Below are 25,488 nucleotides of genomic sequence, written 5' to 3' on the forward strand. Positions count from 1 at the left end.
TTTCTATCCTCCACAATCCCATCTCAGAAGATAGTACATCAGTAGTCCTGGTAAGTATTATTAGGGTGACGTATCGATTTCCCCCTGTCTTTTACACGGGGCATCATTAATACCGTATGATTCCCTATATCTGTGCTTGCCATGTGCACATTTTCTATACAAGTTTTAGAAAAGAGTCCAATTCTTCATGCTCTTTATTTAGAGAACAGAACGAATTTTAATTATTTTCAATGTTTGTTGTCAGCTTTAAGAACCAGAAAACGTTCATTCTGTGGTTTAAACGACAAAAGTGTATTAATATTATATTTATACTAATATAGTTATACTATATTATATATTATATCTATATATATATATATATATATATATATATATATATATATATATATATATATATATATATATATATATATATATATATATATATATATATCTATATATATAAAAATAAGTTGTCTGTGTGTGGATCTGTGGATCTGTGGATCAGGTGACGTCACCTGAAAAAACTGGATCAGGTGAGGTCAAAACTGAAAAAACTAAAAAAAGGCAAAAACTACAAAAAAAACTAAAAACTAATAAAAAAAATAAAAAAGCTAAAAAACTAAAAAAACTAAAAAAAGGCAAAAACTACAAAAAAAACTAAAAACTAATAAAAAAGCTAAACAACTAAAAAAACTAAAAAAAGGCAAAAACTACAAAAAAAACTAAAAACTAATAAAAAAAATAAAAAAGCTAAAAAACTAAAAAAACTAAAAAAGGTAAAAAACTAAAAAAACTAAAAACTAAAAAAAACTAAAAAAAAGGAAAAAACTGAAAAATAAGCTAAAATAAAGGTAAAAACCAATAAAAAACTAAAAAAAAAACTGAAAAAACTAAAAAAAGGCAAAAACTACAAAAAAAACTAAAAACTAATAAAAAAAGTAAAAAAGCTAAAAAACTAAAAAAACTAAAAAAACTAAAAAAAGGTAAAAAACTAAAAAAAATAAAAAATAAAAAAAAACTAAAAAAAAGGAAAAAACTGAAAAATAAGCTAAAATAAAGGTAAAAACCAATAAAAAACTAAACAGAAAAAAAGGAAAAAACTAAAAAAAATTTTCATCTAAAAATAAAAAAAACTAAAAAAGGTAAAAACTAAAAGAACTAAAAAAGAAAAAAATAAATGACGACACTCAAAGAGAAAGCGACCAGGACAAAAGGAATGTTCGATTAGCAATCAACAAAGCACCGGGACACAGGGAGTATAAATGACGACCAGGACATAAGTAAAAAAAAAAACTAACAAAACTAAAAAGAAGGTAAAAACTACAAAAAAACTAAAAAGAAAAAAAAACTAAAAACTAATAAAAAAACTAAAAAATCTAAAAATCTAAATAAACTAAAAAAGAAAAAAAAGGAAAAAAATAAAGGAGAAAAACAAAACTAAAAAACGAATGTATATACAGACCGGGACACCGGGATACAAATGACGACCGGGACACAGGGAATATAAATGACGACCGGGACACAGGGACACAACTACAACGGGGACACCGGGGGAAACAGGGGGATATAAATGACGACCGGGACACCGGGACAGGGAATGGTCGATTAGCAATCACCATCAACAAAGCTCAAGGGCAATCATTAGAATCATGAGGTATAGATCTGAATACAGATTGTTTTCCCATGGACCATTATATGTTGCATGTTCAAGAGTCGGTAAACCTGACAATCTATTTATATGCAAAGACAATGGGACAGCAAAGAATGTTGTATATTCGCAAGTTTTATGTAGTTAAAACCATATATATATATATATATATATATATATATATATATATATATATATATATATATATATATATATATATATATATATATATATATATATATATATCTATATTCACAGGTGGGACATAGGGACCCAACTACAATGGCGCGTAACTATTATGGAGCGTAACGACTTACGCGCGCGGGGGGGCTTGGGGGGGCGCGAAGCGCCCCCACCAACTAGGTGTTGGGGTGGCGCGAATCGCCACCCCAACAGCTATTATATATATATAAATAAGTTGTCTGTGTGTGTGTGTGTGTGTCGAGTGACGCCATGTTTGTGTGTCGACTGACGTCATGTTTGTTGATTGACGAAATTACACACCGGGACATCGGGACACAAATGACGACCGGGACACCGGGACATCTATATATATAAAAATAAGTTGTCTGTGTGTCTGTGTGTCGAGTGACGTCATGTTTGTGTGTCGACTGACGTCATGTTTGTTGATTGACGAAATTACACACCGGGACATCGGGACACAAATGACGACCGGGACACTGGGACATAGGGAATATAAATGACGACCGGGACACTCAAAGAGAAAGCAACCGGGACACAAGGAATGTTCGATTAGCAATCACCATCAACAAGGCACCGGGACACAAATGACAACCGGAAGACCGGGAATATAAATGACGACCAGGACACTCAAAGAGAAATTACAGACCGGGACACCGGAACACAAATGACGACCGGGACAAAAATGACGACCGGGACACCGGGACGCAGGGAACATAAATGACGACCGCGACACTCAAAGAGAAATTACAGACTGGGACACCGGGACACAAATGACGACCGGGACACAAGAAAACAACAACAACGGGGACGCCGGGGGGCACAGGGGGATATATAAATGACGACAGGGACACAGGGAATGTTCAATTAGCAATCACCATCAACAAAGCTCAAGGGTAATCATTAGAATAATGAGGTATAGATCTGAATACAGATTGTTTTCACATTGACAATTATATGTCGCATGTTCAAGAGTCGGTAAACCTGATAATCTATTTATATGCACAGACAATGGGACATCCAAGAATGTTGCACATTTGCAAGTTTTACGTAGTTAAAAATATATATATATATCTATCTATATTCACAGGTGGGACACAGGGACACAACTACAATGGCGCGTAACGACTTGCGCGCGCGGGGGGCTTGGGGGGGAGACGCGAAGCGCCCCCACCAACTAGGTGTTGGGGTGGCGCGAAGCGCCACCCCAACACCTAGTTATATTATATTTACATTATATATTATGCCCGAAGAACTGAAGTAGCTTTGGAAAGTCGTTTTGTCAATTCTATCAACGTTGACACACAAGTTCAGATAGTTCAGTGAAACAGCGGCTAAAATATGCATTTCCTCAAAGCAATGTGTTACGCCATTGTACCAGGAAGGGGTGTAGCTCCTCTAAATACCGGAAGCTGACGGGCTGATAGCTCCCCTCGCATTTAGAGAGCCTGGATCAAATAATTCATAGTAACGGACTGTAAGTAAAGCGTGACCATTATTTATAGAAACTGAAGCTCTAATTCTAAATTTCAGCCACAATACACACACAAAAATAATCTGATTGTTATACCGATTTTGAATATGATTAAATTAAAAAAAAAAGTTTTTTTTCAATTGAAAGTAAGGAGCAGCTTTGAAACTTAAAACCAACAGAGATGATTACGTATATGAGGGGGGTTGCACCCTTTTCAATACTTCAGTTCTTACGCTAAAGTTTGACTTTTTGTTCCAATTTTTTTTTTTAAGAACAGGTATTAGAATAATAAGCCTTTTTAAAAATTCTAAAAAAAACTTTTACGTAAAGAAGGAAGTGACGAGGAGGTGGGAACCCCCTCATGTGCGTAATAATTTCTGTTTGTTTTAATTTTTAATGTTACTCCTTACTTACAGTTGAAAAAACTTGTTTTTTTATTTAATTACTAATCGTATTTTAAATAATGCTGGGACTTTCGGCTCTCCCTCCATAGAAAATTTTCTTCCCCCACAAAAATTCTTCAACCGAAAGATCTTCCCAGATATTCCCCCCACCAGAAAAATTTTCTCGAAAAATAGCTGTATACTTCCCAGCAACCAATACTATATGTAAACATTGGGCGATGTTCATAGTGTGGACTGTGGGGGCCAAGTCGTCCTCAAAGACATAGTTACTATATTTTTTGACTATGCTGAACAAAATGGCTATCTGAAGATTTTGATCAGATGACTTCGGGGAAAAGGGGCGTGGGAGGGGGGCCAAGTGCGCTCTGATAATTTTGGTCACTTAAAAAGAGCATTTGATTTCCAATCTAATGAGCCCTCTCCCGACCCTTTAGGATCACTGGTTCGATACGATCATTCATATAATTTTCATTAAATATCACTTGATTTTTGGGGAGGTGTTTCCCCCTTTTTTGTGAAAATTGGGAAAATTTCCTCAGGCTCGTAACTTTTGATAGGTATCATTAAACTTGATGAATTTTGTATATTTTGAATAAATATTAAAATTTGATTCCTTTTAGTGTATATATTGTTATTAATACTCTGTTTCTTAGAGTTTCAGTTACTACTGGGCCACATCGCTCCTTACTTACAGTTCGTTACCACGAACTGTTTGAAAAATGTTGGGTGGAAGGTGGATAAATAAGTTGTAAATTTTCACACAGAAGGTGATTGGCATACAAAAACATGTGTAATCTCATTGAAAAGGGGCTAGCTATGTCCAGAAAGGAATATGATCTTGAAGAACATTATGCCGCGGAATTAATCTCATTTTAAAAATATATCCTTTTGATTATCCCTCTTTAAGCCTTTTAGCGAAAGTACCTTATTTTACTGATTTTGATTTAGAAAGAGCTTCATCGGAAGCGGAATGACTGAACATAAATTAGTTTGAATAGAATTCCGCTTTTCTAGCATGCTATTGAAGAATTGACTTTGATCTTTTTCCATGCCTTCTCAGTGTATGATCTGAGCAGCGAAGAACTTTGTGCCCTCTTTTTAGCCTTCACCCTCATATTCAGAGGCAAATTGAAATCTCGTCTTAATTATTAACGTTCTTTTATTTATGTTCTATATCCCTTCCAGGAATTGAATATTCTATTTTAATAGAATATATGACCTCATAGTTTCCGAGAAATGATAGACAAGACCTTTAGAAAAGATGTATAAAAAATAATGATGAGCTATCAGATCTTGCAAAGTGTCATTTGCTCCATGATATGCCTAAAAAAATATGCTTGGAGTAAAAATTAAGTGGGCTAGGTTCAAATTATGAGGGTATCTAGCATATTTCTGTCGGCAGGTATGGAAAAGAGATCTATGTGTAAGACTATAGCATATTTTGTGGATTATACTTTTTGTGACTACTCTGTAGTATGTATGGCGTTGTCTAGTCACTGGTTTTCAGAATAATTGATTAGCTAAAAAATCACGCTGCAGCGTCGCATTGGTACTGGTCTTGAATGACTAAAGTTGGCTGATATTTTGCTGCAGGAACGTAGCCAGAAGGGTGTGGGTTGGATCCCCCACCCCACCTTTAACAAAGAAGCCACAATTATAGCTAAAGATTGTACTATGCAGAATTAAACGTGGATGTCTTGTAAATATACCTGCCGACGGGAGTAAATGGAACGTGGAATTCCCAATAAGGATGTTCTAAACAACCCCTCTCAAATGGAGATATTTTGAAGCATTAAAATTAATTAACTAAAATTAATGAAAATTAATTAATTAATAAAATTAATTAATTTGAAACACTAACATGCATTAAAAATGCATGACAGTTGCAATATTCAACCCTAAAAATACTTTCTTTTCAAGTTTAAGACAATACAAGAATAATGGCAAAGAAGTATCTTATCTAGGCAAAAAAAAAAAAAAAAACAACAACAACAAAACAAAACAAAACAAAAAAGCAATTGTATCCTCAAAGAGATTCTCAATTTCATTATTTTTTTTTTAAACTCGATTTTATTACCGACCGAATTTGAATTTACCAAACCAATTAATTACCTGGCACGAATCGAATTAGAAGATGACACAGATAAAAGAAATATTTTATGATTTAAACATGAGTGACTCAGAGTGATTTCAAGCTATTCCAAAATTTCTAAATTGTTTAATTACTATTATTTAATTAAATTATTTAAATTAAGCTTTTCCTAAACTACTAAAATGTGATTTTAGTAATTTTAATGATTTATTGACTTAATATATAATTGATTCATAGCAAGATGGGTGGATTAAATGGCCAATAAATCTCTCACTCTCTTGGATTACAAGTCTTCATAACAGTAAAGTTTGCCAGATTTTTACAGTTTTCCGCATTTTAAAGTTTTACAAACGAGTGAGGATTTTATTAGACTTGTTTGGACTCGTACCCATACTCGATGTTGCCGTATTTTATTTATATTTCATATTTTTAACCCTATGACTTTTTAAAATTGTTTTTCAGCATTTTTTGTTCGTCTTTCGTTTCGTCTTATCGTTTCGTTCAACCACATGGGAAAACGATCAAAAACCGATCGGTAACATGGGAAAACTGATCGGTTTTCCCCATAGTACCGATCGGTTTTAGGGCTAAGAATCTTTTATAGCTTCCCTATGGTACCGATCGTTATTTTGTGTGTCGTCGAGCAAAAATGAGCAAGTATTTTTAAAAGTGGAAAACATGTCAACTGTTAAGCACGCGAAAGCTCGAGATTTGATGCTTGAGATTTATTGAATTGTGTGTCGTCGTTCTTTTAGTTTTTTTTTTTTTTTTTTTTTTTTTTTTTTTTTTTTTTTTTTTTTTTTTTTTTTTTTTTTTTTATAATATACGAGAATTCAACCCGTCAGAATTTGTAATAGATTCATTTTGCCTAATGAATCTTGATTCGTACCTAAGCGTTTATTATAAACCTAATGACGCATATATTTATAGGTAGATTTGTCTCAGATAAAAATATACTATATGGAACACGATGGGGGTTTTCCTTTTTGTTCTAAAGTTGATAGTGACATTAAAGATGCAATACAACGAGCAATTGGACATTTTCGATGTGCCTATAATATCAAGGCTTCAAGGGTAAGTTTGCTCTTAATAATTGTTGGAAATATTTTAGTTATTTAATATTTTTGAATGATTAATTTTAGCATAGATGGTATTCTTGGTTTTGTTGTTTGGGCCCATCATAAAAAGGGGCTAGGTACAGAAATTGAGATATTGCAGCAGAATTAGAAAGGGACTCGGTTAAAAAGGATTAGAAAGGGATTTTTCGGTTAAAAAGTGTAATATGTTTTACAAGTAGAGCGTTAGAAGCGCAAATTTTCCGTTCAAAATGTTCAGAAAGGAGCTGGCGGGTACGTTTCATTGAGGAACCAATGAGAAGACCGAGATAAACATAAACAACACTTTCAACGGGTCTTAGACAACTATAACCTAGAACAATGGTGGGCAAGGGGCCTTCAGTTTTCCAAATAAATTGCACAACATCAAACTTAGCCGAATTAACTTTGAGACCTAGATGATCATATCCATTTTACATAATTTGAAAGTTTTTCTATCGATTGGATAGACCTGCTGATATTGAACACGTCGTCAGCATAAGACACGAGAGGAATGTTAATAGCTTGAAGAACGCATGAACAAAAACATAGCGACTGCGCATCTAAAACACCATTATTGAACAGTGTTGGCGAAGATATGGCCCCCTGACGAGTGCCCTCCCGAACTGAAACTGTGTGATCAAAATGACAAGGTTGAGGCGATCCTAGAAACTTTTGGGGCAGCTTAAGCCTTACTAGGAGCCATGAGTACATATTATTAAGAGACAATACTGCAGCACGATTAATACCTCACTTTGCCGCATGCGTAAGTATAACAACATGAATCAAAGAGTCGAAAGCTCGGCGGACATCGTGGCCAGCTAGGGCCGAAGTTTCCCCTGAGTTTTCAGCATCTATCAATGCTGATGCAACTACAGCAAGTGCATGGGTGCATCCGATACCGGGTTGTAAACCAAACTGTGAAGGGGGAGCGTAACACTTCCTGCCTAATTCATCAATAAATAATAATTCGTAAATTTAAAAAGTGTTGTGGACACTGTAATTGGACTGAAGCTTGAACATTGTGGCGGGGCATTAGATTTTCCTTTTTTCGGAATCGGAGTAAGGTCTCCTACACAAAATGTTGTAGCAATAGTGCTAGTATCAAATATCATTTATATTAACAAACAAACATGGTCAACAAGCAGAGAGCTACCGTTAATTATATGGAGAGCATTAACATTGTCAATACTCGAAGATTGTTTGCGCTTTAGGGGAGTAATGGCAGTTATGACAGATCATCGTGTGACTAAGAAATCATGGCCGAATTCGCATTCAAAAATTCTGTCAATTCATGCTCTGCTTTAGCTTTGGTTTCGGGGTCAGGAGGAGCAAACTCGTTCGTAAAGTACGCAGACCATTCTGACTCTGGAATGTCTGATGCTGAGAAACTACATTCCAGCCCAGTTCTCACAACATTCTCCCAAAGCATCGCCGAGTTTGTGACCACGACTGGAGCTATAGTCTTGTATTTTAATGCGGTGCAAAGCAAGCTCTTGACCGAATTCCTTTTTTACATTCTAACCAATATCATTAACTATGCCGGATCTTGGGTGGTCACAATCATTCCACAACCTGTTCAGAATTTGGCTTTGTTACACGCATTAACAAGGACAGGATTGTTTGACCAGCTATATAGTACAGAACCAATTCTTACTTTTTTCACCGGGGCAGCCGCTTTTTCAGCAGTAATAAAAGCGTAGTATATTTCCGTGCAACACATATGCATGACTAGTTGGGTCTCACTTTAGTTGGGTTTCACCGTTCTCTGCAACAAGTTAAAAGAAACACAGATTTTGTTTAGGATCGCGTCACACGTATCATTATATCTGATAACATTTTCATATTGTCATATTGTCATATTGTCCCAGTATTGTCCCAATCGTATCATGTTCATCGTATCATATTCATTGTATTCATCGTATCATCGTATCATATTGTCCCAATCCTTGAAGCTTTTCCATTTTGATTGAGAGCTAGCATAAGCAATTAGACAATCGACAAGAGGACGCTATGGGAAAATGATCAAATGCCTGATAATCAGATAGCACCTTAATTATTGGCAAAATCAATTTGGCCGACACTGCAACATGGTCTAAATTTAAAGTATTATTGGAAGGGTGAATATAAGTGACATTCGAATGTTTTGGCATAAATATATGGAGTCACTGAAGATTACACGGATGAGGGAGGCTCTTATAGAGCACTCAGCGGTATCACGACTGAGATCACAGTTAAAATCTCCCACTTTTATGCAAGGCTTATTTATTTTAGCTTATTTATTTTCTCAATACACGAACTAAGCTTCTCTGAAGCAAGGGTAAACGACCTTTCTGAATTCTCGTCTCGATAGTCAGTGGGGAGGTAGACGTTGATATTGAGAGTGCTTTCCACACGCACAGCTATATAATTATCATTAGATTCGAACACGCTTGATTTAAGGTCTTGTCAATAAAGTGGTAATACCGCCGAAAGGTCTACCTCGGGAATGAATTGACTTTGCTGGTTCAGTAGACGTAGCTTAGTTTGGACTGATTTTGACAAGTCCAAGGTAGTGGGCTGTCAAAAACTGTTCTTGGATGCAGAGCAGGTCAGATTTAATTAGTAGTTGTTCCAAAATAGAAATCTTTGCAACAACATTACCGTTAATATTCCATGAAATAAACCAAACAGTCCTTGATAAGTTGGTTCACATAGCGAAATCTAGGTAAAATTTTTCGTGGTCTTCTCTGTAGGTTGGTAATTCTTAGGGCATTTTACGCTGTAGCAAGTATGCCCAGGTATATTACATTCAGAACAAAACATACGCTCTGAGCAGGGATTATTACGATCGGAAGTATGATTTGCTGATCCAAATCTTGAACAGGTGGGTCTGTTGGGGTAAATTTTAGCTAGATGACAACGGCTATGACACGAGAAACAGCGTTTCGGCAGAAATAAATACCCCTGAACGGGTAGTCTTTTGCACCCGATTTTAATCGAGTCTCTGAGAAACTCCTCCAGATCACATCGCTATCCAAAACAAATCTTATAAACTCGAGAAGATCCACAGCGTACGGTTTTCGTAAATTTGGGAATCAGGTTCTGAAGTGAAGTTTCATCTAGTTCAGGAGGTACACTTTTAATAATTCTCATATGCACAGGGGACTTCACAGATGCACTTGTCATGCTGAGATTTCTTAGTTTTATCATCTAGACTGTTAATAGTAGCCTTTGACTTAACTACCACTTTCCATTTGTTAGCTGAGTTCTTCAGCTCGGCTATATCACTGCTGGCTGCCGGGCGCAGGCTATCCAAAAAATTTGTTCTGGAACTGGGGGACGTGAGATCCTTAGGGGAATTTCTTAGGACCACTACGTCGGTAACAGGCATAGGATCTACCGGTTTCGGTGGTGATTCACGTGAGGGCCAGTTCACAGCAGATTGACCAGAGACTGCGGAAAAAGCGTCAACCATACGAGCTAGTTCATTAACCTTCGACGTCAGAGTAGCAACTACTGCATTGCCAATTGTCGGGACTTCGCAAGGTGAGAAAATAAGAAATCTTGGAATTTGACGTTTTTCCTTAGAAGCGAAACTAAGCCGTTTGCACATGTCAAGCAGAGTATCTTCAGATTTTTTATTATTAACGATACGACCAAACACATTCAGTTAGGAATGAACGACTTGTTGGGCTTCTTGAATCACTTCGGGATCGTAGTGACCAATAACTTTCTAGCATATCGTGTCTATTTTTATGCCGTCCAGCATCGATCTTGTAATAAAGTTCAGTATCGGGTTGAAAATTATTTCTTTTTCACCTGCCTGCATATTGCGCACTCTAGTTAACGTTCAGGAAGCTTTTCTAACAAAATGGAAAGCGTGGGACCCGGTACACCTATCCCCAGCAGATATCTAGTGATATTTGAAAAAAAAATTTGAATTACTAAAGGGATAAATAGAAATATTTGTCTTTTCAAAAAGAAGTTCTTGAGGATAAGTCAATTAACTAATGATTTTAATTTTGTAGTCTTGAACAATTGTAGCAATAATCGTATTTATGTATCGCGTCTCTGAGACATATTATGTATTCTATTCAATTTTATATACACTCGTTTTTAATTCCTGTTTGGTAAAGAATCAGTTTTCGTTTTTGCTATCCCCATGTTTATAATGTATATAAATAGAGATTTTTTCAATTATGTGTTTCTAATATTATTAATTAACGTTTCTAGAATGCCAGTAATTAGAAACAATAAAATGTTTCTAGTATGTATAAATATAAATTTCTCATGTTTGCTAACCTTTCCTGGTGCTTTAAGATACTCACTACGCTATATCTATATCAGTTGTACAGTTCATCCGTCTAAAATTTTGAGTTTTTAGAAATATTCCTACAGTTTTAAGTCCCTTTTCTCTTGAAGATTCTGTTTTAGAGTCTGACAATGACTAATTTTCTTATAGTTTTTTGTGCTTGATCTTCCCATTAGTCATAAATAATCCTATCCGTTGGAAGAGTCTTTTAGTGTCATTCTGTTTTTATGGCTCTTGTCCGTCGGCCAAGTGCCATATAGCGATCGCAATTTCTGTCCGTCCGTTGGTCTGTCGGTCCCGGTTTTGCTAGCTTGGGAACTTCCAGATAAGTTATGGCGATGAAAGTTGGCACGCGTATCAGAGACTGGACTAGATTAAATTAGAAATAGTCGACCACCTGGAGGGGGGGGGAGAGACGGTTAATTCAGGAAAATTAGAAACAATGAGGCACTTTCAATTTACGAACGGGTGATCGGGTCTTAATAAAATTTGATGTTTAGAAGTACCTCGTGTGTCAGGGCTCTTATTTTACATCCTGACCGGAATGGATGACATTGGGGGGAGTTGGAAGGGGAAAACCGAAAATCTTGGAAAACGCTTAGAGTGGAGAGATTGGAATGAAACTTGGTGGGAAGAATAGGCACAAGTCATAGATGCGCGATTGACATAACCGAACCAGATCCGCTTTATTTGGGGAGTTGGGGATATTTCCAGTGCTTTGGCGAGTTCGTCGATTCTGGACGTGCTAGAACGAAGCAAATTGGTAGGAATGTCAGCCACCTACTCAAATTGACTGGATAACAGTCTTTTCCCCGGTTTGACCCTCTGGTGGGGGGGCGGGAGGTATGTGGAATCGTGAAAATTGAGGCATATTTATCTTACGAACGGGTGATTGGATCTTAATGAAACTTGATATATAGAAAGATCTCATGTCTCAGAAGTTCCATTTTCAGTTTGGATAGAATCTGGGGCTTTGGGGTGGAGGGGGAAACGGAAATCTTGGAAACTGGAAATCTTGGAAAACGCTTTGAGTAGAGAGATCGGGGTGATACAGGAACACTGTATTTGCAAGTTTATCTTTGTAATAATTGCCAATAAAAAAAGAAGAGCAAAATGGATAACTCTAGTACCAAGTCTAAATTTAGATTCCGACCTCGTCACAAGTGCCATATGAGCTCTTGGTTCTTGTTGTTTAAAAAAATGGGGAAATGTAAATGGAACGGGGCTTGCTTTTTATGGCATTATAGAAATATAAAGAAGTCAGTTTATGGTGTGACAAAGAAAAGGGTGATAGAAAAAATTATAATATTTTATGCTCGAACACGTAGCAGAGGAAATTCTAAAACGTTTCCTACTCCGTCGCTTAGGAATCTTCAGCGCGAGACAAAAACAATATAAAAGGAAGAAAGGGACCAAAAAAGGGAGCAGTCGTATGGTAGAAAGTCAAACCCTCTGTTTATTTCTTAATGTACTTAATCCTAGATAAGTCAAGGGGTTACAAACATTATCCTGGTACCTCTAGCTAACTATTTCCATGTTTCTATTTTATTTCTAACTATCTTCAATTTCTAGCTAACTAGATTCAACATCTATTCAATTTCTCTTCATTATAGCTCATCACTGTAACTCAGCTGATAAAAGTTATCTTTTTTTAAGTCTCAAACTTAACCAGAGTGCTGGTTAATCACACCACTATATCTGATTTAAATTCTCTTCGTTCCATTTCATTTATAGACATTCTATTCCTTCTTCTATTTAACTATTTTTAAACTTTCTATTTCACTTTCTAAATATTCTAGTTCAGTTTCTAGACATTATGTTTCAATTTCTAGACTTTTTTTTTTATTTTATAGACATTCTATTTCAATTTTTCGCTAACTGTTTCAAGACATTTAATTTGTTGATAACTATTGAAATAACTTGGTGGTCGGTAGGGTTCCCATTTCTTCCGTTAATGCTCGTTCCAAAAGATTTCCTGTTGTCTTAATTAAAGAAGAAAGGGTTAGAATTCTACTCAAGTACTATATCTCCTATTTTGTAAATAAATTTCAATTGCATGAAATAATTTTTAAAGAACTGTTCAATGAATGTCTTTAAAGATTACATTGAAGGCGTTTTTTAAAGATTATTTGAGTGACTTGGTATGGAGATTTATTAATGATAGATTTTGCGTAAATTTTGGATTGCATTTCTACCGCACTGATATTAACTCTTCAGCTTTTTCCCTCCTGCCTTTGTTTTCTTGTTTGATTTTTATTCTTTTTTTTGCTTGTCGTTCCTTTCCATATATCTAATTATTTTCTTTTTTCTGTCGTTGTATTTCAGTTTCTTTTTCTGTTAATAGGTTTTCCATGTTCTAATGATGACAATTAAAGGAACAATGACAAAACGAAAAGGAATAAAAGGAAAAGGAAATGAAAGAAATATATATATATATCTATCTATATATATAAAAATAAGTTGTCTGTCTGTGTGTCTGTCTGTGGATCAGGTGACGTCATGTTTCTGTGTTGACTGACGTCATGAAATTAGTTGTCGTCATTTTTGCTTTGACGGTGACGTCATTCAAGATATTTAAGACATATGTTCACGTAGAAATCTATTAATGTTTAAGTTTACAATGACTGATGAACTTACCATGGCAAAAGCCGATGAAGATGCTCAAAGAGTCTATGCCAAAAAACTTGCTGCTGATAGAGAAAGTCAGAAAAGAAAGCGTGCCGAGGAATCAAAAGAACAGCAAGGAAACAGGCTTGAGGCTGATAGAGAAAGAAAGAACAGAAAGCGTGCCGAGGAATCAAAAGAACAGCAAGGAAACAGGCTTGAGGCTGATAGAGAAAAAAAGAACAGAAAGCGTGCCGAGGAACTACCAGAGCAACGCGGAAGCAGACTTGCTGCTAAAAGAGAAAGTGAAAAAAGAAGGCGTGCCGAGGTATTACAAGAACAGCAAGAAATCAGGCTTGCTGCTGATAGAGAAAGTAAGAAAAGAAAGCGTGCCGAGGAATCACAAGAACAGCAAGAAATCAGGCTTGCTGCTGATAGAGAAAGTAAGAAAAGAAAGCGTGCCGAGGAATCAGAGCAACCTGAAAGTTATCGCCTGGCATTCAGGTACAACCCAGTCGATGATTATAGCTTGAGTAGATGTGTTTTTTGACCAAGATTCGAGACCAGGCAGTCCTTTACAAGTCAGTCGACACAGTTTTGGAACCAAATGAAGCGGTTAATTATCCATCTGAATTTTTAAATTCCATAGATCTTTCAGGGTTTCCACCACACGTGCTACAACTAAAAATAGGCGTACCAATAATACTTTTAAGAAATATAAACCCACCAAAGCTTTGCAATGGCACTCGACTTGCCGTAAAAAAAACAATGGAAAACCTAATAGAGGCCACAATCTTGACAGGGCCTTTTGAGGGTGAGGCTGTTCTTATTCCTCGCATTCCCATGATTCCAACGGATCTACCTTTTCAATTTAAAAGATTGCAATTCCCAATTCGATTAGCATTTGCAATCACCATTAACAAAGCTCAAGGTCAATCATTAGAAAAATGTGGTATAGATCTTAATACTGATTGTTTTTCCCATGGACAATTGTACGTTGCATGTTCGAGGGTCGGTAAATCTGACAATCTATTTATATGCAGCGACAATTGGACAGCGAAGAATGTTGTATATTCGCCAGTTTTACGCAGTTAATTTGTATTGTATCTATCTATCTATCTATCTATATAAAAACGAGTTGTGAGTATGCATGTTTGTTTGTTTGTGAAAAGAGCGTTTGCATATGATGTCATTATTAGTACATACGGCTTTGTATATGCAGAGACAATGGGAAAGCCAAGAATGTTGTATATTCGCAATTTTTACGTAGTTTAACTCCTGCAGACGAAATGAATGCTTGCCTAAAAAATTCTAATTTATGGGCACACGTAAAAATATTAAAATTAACTACAAATATGCGTGTCCGATTGCAAAACGATGACTCTGGTCAAACAGTAGACTCAATTTCAGGACGTATACAACTACCTGCTGATTTCTGTAATTTAGTGACGTCCAAAAATGAATTGATTGAAAAAGTATTTCCGAATATTCTAAAAAATTATAAAAAAATAAATGGCTAAGTGAAAGAGCGATTCTCGCACCCAAAAATATAGACGTCCCAGAAATCAACAATATTGTTTTGACCAAGATTCGAGACCAGGCAGTCCTTTACAAGTCAGTCGACACAGTTTTGGAACCAAATGAAGCGGTTAATTATCCATCTGAATTTTTAAATTCCATAGATCCTTCAGGGTTTCCACCACACGTGCTACAACTAAAAATAGGCGTACCAATAATACTTTTAAGAAATAGCAACCCACCAAAGCTTTGCAATGGCACGCGACTTGCCGTAAAAAAAAAACAGTGGAAAACCTAATAGAGGCCACAATCTTGACAGGGCCTTATGAGGGTGAGGCTGTTCTTATTCCTCGCATTCCCATGATTCCAACGGATCTGCTTTTTCAATTTAAAAGATTGCAATTCCCAATTCGATTAGTATTTGCAATCACCATTAACAAAGCTCAAGGTCAATCATTAGAAAAATGTGGTATAGATCTTAATACTGATTGTTTTTCCCATGGACAATTGTAGGTTGCATGTTCGAGGGTCGGTAAACCTGACAATGTATTTATATGCAGCGACAATTGGACAGCGAAGAATGTTGTATATTCGCAAGTTTTACGCAGTTAATTTGTATTGTATCTATCTATCTATCTATCTATATAAAAACTAGTTCGGACTTGAACATTCTGGGGCTTCTTGAGCGTCCAGAAATTGCAATTCCCGTCAATATTGGCTCTTTTTTTGTCTTTTATCCAAAAATATACGAATTTACTTGCACAAGTATATTTTGATGGTTAAATTTAAACTCAAGACGTTTTACATATTTGGAATCATTATAAGCACCAGATTTTTCACCTTTAAATTCAAGACGTTTTACATATTTGGAATCATTATAAACACCAGATTTTTTTTACCTTTAGATTTGAGACGTTTCACATATTTAAAATCATCATAAACACCAGATTGTTTGCCTTTAAATTCCGACGTTTTACATATTTGGAATCATTATAAAAATCAGATTTTTTACCTTTACATTCAAGACGTTTTACATATTCGGAATCAATATCAAGATTCATTACCTTTAAATTCAAGACATTTTACATATTTGGAATCATTATTAACACCAGATTTTTTACCTTTGAATTTAAGACATTTTACATATTTGGAATCATTAAAAACATCAGATTTTTTACCTTTAAATTCAAGACGTTTTACGTATTTGGAATGATTATCCAGATTTTTTACCTTTAAATTCAAGATGTTTTACATATTGGAAGGAAACATTATAAGCACCAAATTTTGTTTTTGACTTTTTGATCAAAATTCGTTTCAATAGAGTTTCAGTTACTATGGGCACGGCACGCTCTTTGCCTGTAGTTTGCTGCCATGAACCTTTTTGAACAAATATTGATTGCTTTTCAATATGTTTAAGGTCAGGAAATAAGACCCACACGGAAAAAGCATTTGCTGTCTCTGAATCAGATTCCTTAATCGTCAAAAAATTTGAATACAGAAGATAACATAACAAGCGTCTTAGTGACTGCGGATGGAAAAAAAGCAAGACTATCGTAATACTGCTGAATCTTGAAAACTGTCTCATCTTATTATTTTATGGGGACAGATCACAAATTCCTCTTATTCTTCGATATTAAGGACTCGGGATAAAACGAAAGAGACGAAGAAGAAAACAGTGGAGAAAAATTCGAACTATATTGAGATGATATTATCCATCTTGCAGAAAGTATTTGCGCCTGACTAACATTAACTAAGCATGAGTTGTGTGAGTTTTAAAACAGGAGAGGGAGACAAGCGGAGAGAGAAGAAAAGAGAGTTGAGTTGAGAGTTGAGAGAGACATGAGTTCATTGAAACGGACATTCTCTATCAGCTAAGCTATGACAAAATTTTGTAAACAACCAAACGTCATCTTTGAAATAAGATAATGCGCATTGGATAGATTTTGCTGTCAAAATTTGATTCTATCCTGCTTCTAGGGCTATAACGAGAGAAAGGTTGTAAAAGGAAAAGGGTCCCTGAATTGGCTGGCAGGAGGTCGTAAGAAAGAATTTAAAAGAAATCGAAACTTCTTGAGAGGGTGTGAAGAGAGACGCATGAAATAGATCGGTATGAATGAGGAGCATGTGCATTGTGTTGGTTTAAGTGGCTTGGTGCTGCAGTGAGTTGTAGTTGCAGTAGTTGACCAACTAAAACTGCCTGATTTGCCAGTAATTCTTGTTTTGCATTTAGTTGCAAAGTTTAGTGCAATTTTGATCCCTCTCTTAAAGGAATCAATATATGGGTGTGATATAGTAACCCCTTAGGGGATATTATGATTCTAGATGATATTGGAGCGCTGACAGGTGCTTTTTGTCAATAACTCTTTCTGGGACGTCTCTCCCTTCAGGAACACAAACCTAGTAGTGTCTCTATGTTTTTGTCTTGTTGATTTTACAAACTGTTGTACAAGCAGAGAACTTCCTCAAAAGTTTGTGGATGTGCTTGTAGAAGATAATCTTTAACGTGGCATCAAGCTTTTACAGGTATGAATTTTCCTTTGGAAATGCTACCACTCCCCACTGCTGCCCTCCTTCTGAATCCTATTGAGGCATAGCAAGTGGATTTTGAGGCCCAAAGCATAAAGCAAGTAGCTATATTTGACAACAGTTACTATGTGAAACTTGGAAGGTGGATCAAGCTGTATTGAGGAAAATTTTGGATGCAAAAAATCGTTTCCCGTTTTCTAGCACTTGAGGGATCGAGCTAAACATTTGACGACAGATCGTCTGAGAAATTTGTTCCGAGAGATGAGGTTCATTAACTTTCTTGATAATGAATTCAGGGTGACAGTGAAGGATCTTCGATTGGGAAATAAGTAGCCACTCTGATGAATTGATAATCTTAGTTGACCATTAAAACGGGTCATCTATATAATTTTAGATCGTTTCTTAATTCTTCCTTTGAAGCTAAATACCTCCCAAACCTTTGTGTATGGGAGGGTAATATTGAATTTTCTATGAAACTGGGTGCCAAACGGTAGTTCTAAAATATTAAATCTTATTTACAGGACTTTAGAACCGATAAAAAATAAAGTATTCTGAACCATTAATGTGTTTCCAGGTTATACTGCCAGTTTAATCTGCACATGCGTGGGAACTTGTGTGCCTCCTAAGGCTTTTTTTACCTTAACCTGTGTGTGTTTGTGTGTATTACTGTTCTTACCGAGAATATAATATGTTATTGGTTTTATCTCTACGTACAAGAGATTCATCCTAGATCTGTACATGGATAACAGCTTATTTTTAGAAGGGATGCGACACACTTCCTTCGTGTGTATGGGGATTATTCCAGGACGGTCAAACTTTGAAACAGAGATGGTAAAGATCTTGATGGATCAGCAGGGAAGCCTTTACAAAAATGTTGTGGATGTTATCCCGTCTAGAGGACTGACTAAACCAGGTTTTTCAGAATATCGAAGATGTTAGGCGTGTGTCATCGCCGTTAAGTTTTGAAAATTGTAATTGAAAGAAGGAATGGTAGCATATTTCAACGATGAGAACCACCTTTTGGGTATTTTTCAAAATTTTCTATACGAAGTTCATTGGAACTTCCAAGAGAAGGTTCTTTATGTCTTAGTCGGGGTTTTCGAACGGCAAGGAACGTTTTCCTGTGCAATTTACTTGATTTAGGCTTATATATCTTCTTCTCTCCTAGATAGTATCCAACTTGTGTTTGCATTTTACTTTTCTCTGATCTTCTTCTTGCAATGATATGCTTTGATAATCTTGTTTGTTTATTGCTAGTAAAATGTCTTTTCATGTTTGATTGGTTATGGATTGGGGGTGAAGACATTCACGGGCTATAACCACCGTGTGACCGCTTACGTCGAAAGAACTATATCGGGATGAACTCTGTCATTGGCAACAATCGTCAATAGTCAGAATGTTACCCCCGACTAATATTGACATTATTCCCAACTAATATAAACATAAATCACAGATAACTCTATACATCCCAGATATCGAGTTTCTTGAACTTCCGCTAGAGTAGTTCCAATATATATTTAATTGCTCCTGGAGAAATGGTAGGCCCTGTTTAAACCAACTTTTGTGTGTATTTTGTTTTTCTATGATCGTTTTCTTGCAATGATATTCTTCGATAAACTTGTTTGTTTATGGCTAGTAAAATATCTTTTCGTGTTTGATTGGTTGTGGATTGTGAGTTGAAGACATTCACGGGATATAACCACCGTGTGACCGCTTACGTCGAAAGAACTATATCGGGATGAACTCTGTCATTGGCAACAAGCGTCAATAGTCAGAATGTTACCCTCGACTAATATTGACATTATTCCCGACTAATATAAACATAAATTCCAGATAAATCTATAAATCTCAGATATCGAGTTTCTTGAACTTCCGCCAGAGTAGTTTCAATATCCAACAGTTTGTGGTAATGAACTGTAGTAAGGAGCGACCCGGCTCAAAAGTAACCGAAATTTTAAAAAATGGTATTTTGATACCACTAGTTGCATCAAAAGAATCGCATTTTAATGCTGATTTTAAATATATGCGTTTCATCAAGATTAGTCTTACCCATCAAAAGTAAGGAGCCTGAGAAAATTTGCCTTGTTTTAGAAAATAGGGGGAAACACCCCCTAACGTAATTTACGTATACAATAACGTAAATTACACCATCAGATTCAGCGTATCAGAGGACCTAATTGTAGAAGTTTCAAGCTCCTATCTTCAAAAATGTGGAATTTTGTATTTTTTTTCCCCCAGAAGACAGATCAAGGGTGCGTGTTTATATATATTTTTTTTTTTTCCAGGGGTGATCGTATCGACTCAGTGGTCCTAGAATGTCGCGAAAGGGCTCATTCTAACGGAAATTAAAAGTTCTAGTGCCCTTTTTAAGTGACCAATAAAATTGGAGGGCACCTAGACCCCCTCCCATGCTCATTTTTTAACGAACTGCATTTTTTGCCAGAAGACAAATCATGGATGCGTGTTTATTTGTGTTTTTTTTTCCCAGGGGTGATCCTATCGACTCAGTGGTCCTAGAATGTCGCGAAAGGCCTCATTCTAACGGAAATTGAAAGTTCAGGTGCCCTTTTTAAGTGACGAAAAAATTGGAGGGCACCTAGGCCCCCTCCCATGCTCATTTTTCCCAAAGTCACCGGATCAAAATTCTGAGATAGCCATTTTATTCACCATAGTCAAAAACCGAATAACTATGTCTTTGGGGACGACTTACTCCCGCAGTCCCCGTGGGAGGGGCTGCAAGTTACACACTTTGACCTGTGTTTACATATAGTAATGGTTACTGGGAAGTGTGCAGACGTTTTCAGGGGTATTTTTTGGTTTGGGGGGGGGGTTGCGTGGGAGGATCTTTCCATGGAGGAACTTCTCATGCGGGAAGAGACTTTCAATGAGGGTGGCGCAGGATTTTCTAGCATTATTTAAAAAAAAACAATGACAAACTAATATGAAAAGGTGTTTCTACTGAAAGTAAGGAGCAGCATTAAAAATTAAAGCGAACAGAAATTATTACGCATATGAGGGGTTTACCTCCTCGTAATACCTGGCTCTTTACGCTAAAGTATTTTTAGTAATTTCAACTATTTATTCTACGGCCTTTGTGATTCAGGGGTCATTCTTAAGGAATTGGGACACAATTTAAGCTTTAATGTAAAGGGCGAGGTATCGACGAGGGGTGAAACCTTTCATATACGCAATAAAATTATACGAATATGGAAGTTCGTTATGTAAGTTAATTCGTAAGTTACGTATCTTTTTTACTAATGAAAACGTTCGTAAAAAAATTAAAAGTTCTAGTTGCCTTTTTAAGTACTCAAATGATTGGAGGGTAACTAGGCCTCCTCCCTCCCTCCCCTTTTCTCTAAATCTTCCGGTTAAAAACTATGAGAAAGCCATTTAGCCAAAAAAAAAATTAATATGCAAATTTCGTTATAATTATTTATGTGCGGAGAGCCAAGATCAAAACATGCATTAATTCAAAAACGCCCAGAAATTAAATATAGAAACAGAATTACTCCGTATATGAAAGGGGCTTTTCCTCCTCAACACCCCGCTCTTTACGCTAAAGTTTTTTTTACTGTTTTAAAAAGTAGAGTTAAGAGAAAGAGTCAAACTTTAGCGTAAAGAGCGAGGCGTTGAGGAGGAAAAGCCTCTTTCATATACGGAGTAATTTCTGTTCGTTATAAGTTTTAATGTCGCTCCTTACTTTCATTTAAAAAACTTGTTTTTTATTTAATATTTAATAGCCCCTGGAGAAATGGTAGGCGCTGTTCAAACCAACTTTTGTGTGTATTTTGTTTTTCTCTGATCGTCTTCTTGCAATGATATTCTTCGATAATCTTGTTTGTTTATTGCTAGTATGTTTTTTCATGTTTGGTTGGTTTTGGATTGTGGGTTGAAGACATTCACCGGCTATAATCACCGTGTGACCACTTATGTCGAAAGAACTATATCGGAATGAACTCTGTCATTGGCAACAAGTGTCAAAAGTCAGAATGTTAGGTTATTGGTACAATCATTTTTAGCCAACTTTCTTGTAAATTTCATGAGTGTTTTTTATTATTTTTTTTCACGAGACCGATATGTGGGGAAAAAGCGGCAAAATTGCGCTCCTCTGTGCCGCTAATTTCATCGATTCTATTTTTCTACGACTGATCGAATCCATTTTGGGCATATTTTTTTTCTTCCACATGCGTCATCTCTGGATAAGTGAGTTTGAACTCATCTTCAGAAAAAGAAATAGTTTTTAACAATGGAAATCCATCATAACAATTAATTTTGAAAAGCTTTCGAACTGAAGTGTTACTTTTCCTAACAGAGGCAATAAAAAGCCATTGCTTTGACAGCCGCTTTGGAACTGCCCTAATACCAAAATATTGACATCTTGTTTTCCCCGATACCGACTTTACTCGAAAATATCACCAAAACTGAAAACATTCAAAATAAAATTTTTCATATCACAATTATGAGCTCAATTATGAGCAGCTTTTTGAGGCTAGGATATGTAAGGGTAGATGTAGTATATATATATATATATACATATATATATATATCTATATATATAAAAATAAGTTGTCTGTCTGTCTGTGGATGTGTGGATGGATGTGTCAGGTGACGTCACCTGAAAAAACTGGATTAGGTGACGTCAAAACTGAAAAAACTAAAAAAAGGCAAAAACTACAAAAAAAACTAAAAACTAATAAAAAAAATAAAAAAGCTAAAAAACTAAAAAAACTATAAAGGTAAAAACCAATAAAAAACTAAAAAAAAAACTAAAAAAACTAAAAAAAGGCAAAAACTACAAAAAAAAACTAAAAACTAATAAAAAAAGTAAAAAAGCTAAAAAACTAAAAAAACTAAAAAAACTAAAAAAAGGTAAAAAACTAAAAAAAATAAAAAATAAAAAAAAAACTAAAAAAAAGGAAAAAACTGAAAAATAAGCTAAAATAAAGGTAAAAACCAATAGAAAACTAAAAAAAAAAGGAAAAAACTAATAAATGACGACACTCAAAGAGAAAGCGACCAGGACAAAAGGAATGTTCGATTAGCAATCAACAAAGCACCGGGACACAGGGAGTATAAATGACGACCAGGACATAAGTAAAAAAAAAAAACTATCTATATATATAAAAATAAGTTGTCTGTGGATCTGTGGATCGTGGATCAGGTGACGTCACCTGAAAAAACTGGATCAGGTGACGTCAAAACTGAAAAAACTAAAAAAAGGCAAAAACTACAAAAAAAACTAAAAACTAATAAAAAAAATAAAAAAGCTAAAAAACTAAAAAAACTAAAAAAAGGCAAAAACTACAAAAAAAACTAAAAACTAATAAAAAAGCTAAAAAACTAAAAAAACTAAAAAAAAGGCAAAAACTACAAAAAAACTAAAAACTAATAAAAAAAATAAAAAAGCTAAAAAACTAAAAAAACTAAAAAAACTAAAAAAAGGTAAAAAACTAAAAAAACTAAAAACTAAAAAAAAACCAAAAAAGGTAAAAACTAAAAGAACTAAAAAAGAAAAAAATAAATGACGACACTCAAAGAGAAAGCGACCAGGACAAAAGGAATGTTCGATTAGCAATCAACAAAGCACCGGGACACAGGGAGTATAAATGACGACCAGGACACAAGTAAAAAAAAAAATTAACAAAACTAAAAAGAAGGTAAAAACTACAAAAAAACTAAAAAGAAAAAAAAACTAAAAACTAATAAAAAAACTAAAAAATCTAAAAATCTAAATAAACTAAAAAAGAAAAAAAAAGGAAAAAAATAAAGGAGAAAAACAAAACTAAAAAACGAATGTATATACAGACCGGTACACCGGGATACAAATGACGACCGGGACACAGGGAATATAAATAACGACCGGGACACAGGGACACAACTACAACGGGGACACCGGGGGAAACAGGGGGATATAAATGACGACCGGGACAAAAAAACTAAAAAGAAATAAAAACTAAAAACTAATAAAAAAAACTAAAAAATCTAAAAATCTAAATAAGCTAAAAAAGAAAAAAAAAGGAAAAAAATAAAGGAGAAAAACAAAACTAAAAAACGAATGTATATACAGACCGGGACACCGGGATACAAATGATGACCGGGACCCGGGACACAGGGAATATAAATGACGACCGGGACACAGGGACACAACTACAACGGGGACACCGGGGGAAACAGGGGGATGTAAATGACGACCGGGACACCGGGACAGGGAATGGTCGATTAGCAATCACCATCAACAAAGCTCAAGGGCAATCATTAGAATCATGAGGTATAGATCTGAATACAGATTGTTTTCCCATGGACCATTATATGTTGCATGTTCAAGAGTCGGTAAACCTGACAATCTATTTATATGCAAAGACAATGGGACAGCAAAGAATGTTGTATATTCGCAAGTTTTACGTAGTTAAAACCATATATATATATATATATCTATATTCACAGGTGGGACATAGGGACACAACTACAATGGCGCGTAACTATTATGGCGCGTAACGACTTACGCGCGCGGGGGGGCTTGGGGGGGGCGCGAAGCGCCCCCACCAACTAGGTATTGGGGTGGCGCGAAGCGCCACCCCAACAGCTAGTATATATATATATATATATATATATATATATATATATATATAATATATATATATATATATATATATATATATATATATATATATATATATATATATATATATATATATATATACTAGCTGTTGGGGTGGCGCTTCGCGCCACCCCAACACCTAGTTGGTGGGGGCGCTTCGCGCCCCCCCCCAAGCCCCCCCGCGCGCGTAAGTCGTTACGCGCCATAATAGTTACGCGCCATTGTAGTTGTGTCCCTATGTCCCACCTGTGAATATAGATAGATATATATATATGGTTTTAACTACGTAAAACTTGCGAATATACAACATTCTTTGCTGTCCCATTGTCTTTGCATATAAATAGATTGTCAGGTTTACCGACTCTTGAACATGCAACATATAATGGTCCATGGGAAAACAATCTGTATTCAGATCTATACCTCATGATTCTAATGATTGCCCTTGAGCTTTGTTGATGGTGATTGCTAATCGACCATTCCCTGTCCCGGTGTCCCGGTCGTCATTTACATCCCCCTGTTTCCCCCGGTGTCCCCGTTGTAGTTGTGTCCCTGTGTCCCGGTCGTCATTTATATTCCCTGTGTCCCGGGTCCCGGTCGTCATTTGTATCCCGGTGTCCCGGTCTGTATATACATTCGTTTTTTAGTTTTGTTTTTCTCCTTTATTTTTTTCCTTTTTTTTTCTTTTTTAGCTTATTTAGATTTTTAGATTTTTTAGTTTTTTTATTAGTTTTTAGTTTTTTTTTCTTTTTAGTTTTTTTGTCCCGGTCGTCATTTATATCCCCCTGTTTCCCCCGGTGTCCCCGTTGTAGTTGTGTCCCTGTGTCCCGGTCGTCATTTATATTCCCTGTGTCCCGGTCGTCATTTGTATCCCGGTGTACCGGAGTTGTGTCCCTGTGTCCCGGTCGTCATTTATATTCCCTGTGTCCCGGGTCCCGGTCGTCATTTGTATCCCGGTGTCCCGGTCTGTATATACATTCGTTTTTTAGTTTTGTTTTTCTCCTTTATTTTTTTCCTTTTTTTTTCTTTTTTAGCTTATTTAGATTTTTAGATTTT

The 25,488-nt window shown here is 35.7% G+C and overlaps 1 protein-coding gene across 2 annotated transcripts in view; it reads left to right on the top strand.

Annotated features, from left to right (window-relative positions):
* LOC136037339 (fatty-acid amide hydrolase 2-like) overlaps positions 1-25,488 on the top strand; it is a 206,635-nt gene that overhangs the window by 122,400 nt on the left and 58,747 nt on the right. For both annotated transcript variants that reach the window (XM_065720010.1, XM_065720011.1), the window contains exon 6: positions 6,732-6,875. In XM_065720010.1, coding sequence (XP_065576082.1) covers positions 6,732-6,875 — 144 coding nt within the window. The remainder of the gene's footprint in view (positions 1-6,731; positions 6,876-25,488) is intronic.

Source organism: Artemia franciscana, chromosome 16, assembly GCF_032884065.1.
Source record: "Artemia franciscana chromosome 16, ASM3288406v1, whole genome shotgun sequence".
Lineage (NCBI taxonomy): Eukaryota > Metazoa > Arthropoda > Branchiopoda > Anostraca > Artemiidae > Artemia > Artemia franciscana.